This window comes from Lolium rigidum, chromosome 6 (assembly GCF_022539505.1).
Source record: "Lolium rigidum isolate FL_2022 chromosome 6, APGP_CSIRO_Lrig_0.1, whole genome shotgun sequence".
NCBI lineage: Eukaryota > Viridiplantae > Streptophyta > Magnoliopsida > Poales > Poaceae > Lolium > Lolium rigidum.
Window position 1 is genome coordinate 11,352,597 of NC_061513.1, and position 5,039 is coordinate 11,357,635.

At 47.9% G+C, this 5,039-nt stretch overlaps 1 protein-coding gene across 1 annotated transcript; it reads right to left on the reverse strand.

Annotated features, from left to right (window-relative positions):
- Positions 1 to 332: 332 nt before the first annotated feature.
- Positions 333 to 2,726, reverse strand: LOC124661668 (very-long-chain (3R)-3-hydroxyacyl-CoA dehydratase PASTICCINO 2A-like). Its single transcript, XM_047199544.1, has 9 exons — positions 2,526 to 2,726; positions 2,241 to 2,438; positions 2,049 to 2,160; positions 1,840 to 1,947; positions 1,687 to 1,740; positions 1,182 to 1,252; positions 977 to 1,058; positions 780 to 876; positions 333 to 686 (listed from the first exon to the last, which is right to left on the reverse strand). Exons 2-9 carry the CDS (start codon positions 2,300 to 2,302, stop codon positions 616 to 618), a joined length of 657 nt encoding a protein of 218 aa, XP_047055500.1. The 5' UTR covers positions 2,303 to 2,438; positions 2,526 to 2,726; the 3' UTR covers positions 333 to 615.
- Between the last annotated feature and the right edge of the window lie 2,313 nt (positions 2,727 to 5,039).

Below are 5,039 nucleotides of genomic sequence, written 5' to 3' on the forward strand. Positions count from 1 at the left end.
TATCACGAAAGGAAAACACCCCTATAATCTTTAATTGATGCGTACCAACAGAATTGGTGAATTTTCTGTTTGATATTTTGATTCTAAATTAGATTGTTCAAATAATTATGCTAATTTCTATTTGCTACAGTTAATAGATTTTATCCAAAAGTTTATATTAAGATTTTAGCAACAGAAAAAAGACTACACTTGTTGCTGATCGTGGAGTTCGAAACCCAATTTCTGAGATTGATCAGTAGGTTAGAGTTTGTCTATCTTTGCCATCTTTGTGTTACTGGGAGTATTAGTGATGACAATTACCAACACATAACATTTTTTGCAATAATTCCTTGTAAACCTCAAAACATAATGTTCAAATTCCAAAACATGTAGACATCGGGTAAATAATTCAATACATCATGTATTGTGCAAGGTCTTTAGCAACAACAAAATGAAGATACATCAGTGCATATCCTTATAATTTGGATATTGTTTCTAGTTCAGCAACATTTACATGACATAGATTGACGATCCTCTGCTGCAGCTAGTGCACACCAAGATCAGGCGGCCAATTTGCTGATGAGGCGTTGAACAGGACGATTGGTACCCACTTTTGGAAGTGACTATCAATAAGATTTACATGGTCTTCGACTTTGAGAGAGCCTTCTTGCGCTGCCCAAGCATGTAGGTGTACATATGCGGGCTCCCTGTATCCAAAGTTAAATTTATCCACTGTAAGGCACAAAAGAGGGTGCAATGAATTGAGGAGAAAGGTAATCCAAGGATAGGAAGTAACATACCTGGAACGTAAATTAGAAGCACCATGATTGATGCATAAAAATAATCAAACGAATAATTCCATGCGTTGGGCAATCTAAACGAGTACTTCTCTGACGCCTGCGGTTATCATGCACAAGCATATATTAGCATCATTAACTAAATTTATATGTTTACTGGTCAGTTGACTTGAATGGATATGTTCAGAAAATAATAATACCTTAATGTACTCCAAAGCAATGTATATCAGCCCAAGCTCGCTGCTGATGCCGGTTGGGTACATGATTAGGAAGGAGCTATACCTGCAGGCATGATGTTTTTGTTCCATGTAAATAGCCATTCTTTATACAGTTGATTCCTCGTTTACTTTAAACCCTCAAATGTTATGCAAAATTAAGCTTGGTAGCAGCGCAGCGTGGCCTTACCTAAGCCATTGAAGCCACGATGGGGCAGATCCGAGAAGTTCTTTAGTGCCGAAGAATGAATATCTAATGATCTGCATTAGAGCACAGAGAGTTGAGTAAGTATCTAGTTGTTTGTAAGTTACATAATTTGCGGTTTATTTCTATTAACCGCGTGATCAGATCATCAGGTCAGCGCCTTCTGACAAACAGACCATATGGCATTGACTTTGGCAACCTATTCGTAGTATAGCGTACTAGCCGCAATGGTTTTGTGCTAATTTTCCTGTTTACAAGAATTCTGAAATTGAACTTGGGGCAGCAACATCCTTATGCCAAACCCTATGCTTAGTTATTATTTCAGGAACATGTTTTCAGCTAGTCTAACAGCAACAGCGCCCCTCGACTTGATAATAGTTACGATTAATGTGAAGAAGTGTAATCCCCATCTTGTATAAACTACTGATGCTACCAATCTACCATTCCATATGCTACATACTAGTACATGTCAGTCAGTGCAAACACATACCTCTGTGATGGACCAGCTGATGACCAAGGAGCTCACGAGAATGTGTGTCGTGGTCTGCAATCATCCAACAGACAAAAATGCAGGAAGATAAGCATAGAGCAACATGGCAGTGCGATAACTCTGCAAGTTATGTGGCGGGCGAGGCTGGCTCACCTCCGGGAAGCTCCAGAGGATGCCCCAGGTGACAAAGAGCCGCGATCCGATCTGCGGCAGCGTGGCCGATATCGGCGACCGCACCAGGCCGACGAGCCCGTGGATGATCTGAAAGAGGACACACACACGAGGCAGAGGTCAGAACAGAGCAGAGCAGAGCGAGAGAGATCAAGAGAAACAGCAAGATCCGGCAGAACGGGTAGTGGTACCTCGAGGACGGCGGCGGTCTGGGCGAGCTGGAGCGGCCTCTCGACGGCGGCGTAGACGTCCTGGTGGCCCGACCGGAGCAGCGTGGTGACGGCGTAGTAGAGCACCTGAGCCCTGCAGACAAGGAGACACGGATCAGTCTGACGGTCAATCCGTGGACGAATTGGATGTGGGAAGGAGGGAAGAGAACGAACCATCCGGAGAAGACGGCCCAGTTGTAGACGGCGAGGTAGGCGCGCTTGAGTGCCGCCGCCATGGTCGTCGCCGGTTGCTGGACGGATCGAGATGTGGGCTCTGAGATGCGGTGCGCGAGTGGTGGCGGAGTTATAGCGGCTGCCCGTGGACTGGTCGGAGGAGGTTTAATTGGGGCGGATCCATGTCACGCCCCGGAGCTGAAACCAAAGAAGCAGCTGGCTCAGCTCGGAGTGGAGTAGATGAGCTGCCACCAGTACCAATTTAGTGGCAATCAATATGCGTACCACTGAACCACCTTACTGGAGACTGACACGCCTCTCCAATGGGGCGTAATCTTGGTTTAGGTCGTTGCAACGCTCCGTCTACGACAGGTCAGTTCTTCGTCGTCAGGGAATTCTGGTTGCTCATCGGTTCTGCGTGCACGGTTGCGGGAGTCCTCTCGGTAGAACCAAGTGTTCATCCGTGGGGAAGGAGATTGTTTCTTGGCCAAAGGTGCACTTTTTTTTTTGTTATCTCTGCAGGCGATCAGATTCACAAGATGTAGATAGATACAGCCTCCTCGTATATATACACGGCCAGGCTAGCTACACGGGCACGGACACGGACGAGACTCCGATTTCCTGAAATACTAGGACAGACGCATACAGCTGACGGGAACCGTTCCTGCTAGCTCCAACAGGCAAGCTGAGTCCGATATGAAACAGACACTAGCGATGCTTTGCTTAATGGGACTGCTAGAACTGGAGCACCACGCGCGGCAACACTGCTAGAACTCATCTAGTAGGAGTAAGAAAACTCTGCTACAACTCAACACCTACTGATGTAAATATATAATCTAGACTACTCATATCTTATAAGTTTTAACAGGGATCACATGATACTCATATCTTCTTCTGCTGCCCTATTGCCAAATTGATGTGGGTTGGAGTTTTTTTTTTTTTTTTTTTGAAGAGTACGTTTCCATTTATATTAGCTGGCTTGAGTACAGGACACGTACACACACTAGAAGGGACCAGAAGACAACGTGGACCCACACAATTGCAAACAGGACCTCGAAAAAAAGAAAATTACATTGAAAACCCCGGAGGTCCCTGCAACTGAACCGCCGACCACCGCCCAACTCCGACTGCGCCGCGGAGGCCACCAGAAGGAGGGAGGATGGAAACCAGCATCCCCGAGCTCGACGAGACTCCATCGCTGAAGAAGCTTTGTGAACCTCAAAAGTGGGTCGCCGAATACGACGCCTTTGTCGTTGGGGATCATCGGCTGGGGCCGCGCCCTGAGTCTACCGTCGAGCTCCAGACCCGGTACATCCCGTCGACGTCGTCGAGGGGTGAAGCCAGATCCGCCGGCCACGAACACCATCAACCTGAGCAGATCTCACCCTCTCCCGATCCATTGTTGGCGAAGCCGGCCTGGACCAGCTCCTGTACAAACTCCTAATCTCCACAGCAACGCTGGAGCAAGCGCTACCACGACGGCGGAGATGGAGAACAAAATCCCAACCCGAGGATGCCGCCGCCGCAGCAACGCCCTCAGCAGGAAGACCAGGCACCCAAATCTGTCGCCGGCCGCGAAGCAGAGCACCACGGCGGGGAGAAATCTGGGGCACACTTATTCACACCATCACTCTTGCCATCAGAGAAGAAGCAAGAGCCGGCCAAACCTTAGCTACGTAGACTAGCTCTAATCTACAGCTATACAGATCGAAGCGACGGATCCGGACACCCTCCTCCCACCGATGAGCCCAAGGCCCATGGGGATGGAGAGGCGCCGGAGCCGCCGCCGGAAAAGCGATCGCGTCCCGGTTCTCCCTTTTCAGAAGTCGAGAGAGAGAGGGGAGCAAACCGTTTCAGCACCACCGGTGTGCACTCCTATGTGGGTTGGAGTTAGGAAACTACTCCACTGGGACTGGAACCCTGCCGGACCGAGGGAGTTCATTGCAATCGCCCAGGACCTATATGGCCCCCTTCGTATGCTAGTTTGGTTTACGTTCGCAGCCCAATGTTGGACTTTGTGAACCACACGCTAACCATTGAAGGAAAGATGATCGGAAACCTGGCTGATGTTTTTTATCAAATGCTGATCCATATGAAGTGCTCGAGGGTTCTGGTCAGACAGAGAGACCGAGCGATGCTGCACATAGCGGTGGGCGACATTAGGAGACTCTACGCGAGACTACGGGCTGAGTCGCGGAGGATCCTTGCGGAGACTCGACCACGGACTTGCTTCAGTTTCTATCTAGTTTGGTTGAGTACGCCTCTATGGCTCTATGTAGTTCCGATCTGCTTTGTATCCCTTGTCGGTGTGTCTCCTGGACCTTGGTGTGGGTCAAACTTGTTAGCGCCAAGGCGTGTTATGCGTGTGTGGTTTGTATAACTCTTATGTACCATTTGTCAGGAAGGCTTTATTTATAAAGCCGAGCCAAATGACCTTCTGTTTAAAATACTGGTATTTTACCACGGGTACTTGGTTACGCACAGCAGAGTTCAGTTATGCAACCTTCTTTTAACAGTGAAGGGCACAAAGCACCGTACAAGCTTCACTCAACTCAAAAGCATTGTACATCGATGATCACAGATCCCATCAGTTGCATACTATGAACTGCGGCAAACACTGGATAGGAATGTTGCTATCAGATCTAGTCATTCGTCTTGCTTGATGTGGTAAACTGAGGATTGAAGAGGGTGTGACTGATTCTGGAATTCATTAACTTGTCTTCTGATTTCCTAAAAGGGATTTCCTAAAAGAACAGTGATAGGCTCAAGATTTTCATCAAGTCTGAGCATGCTGTAAAC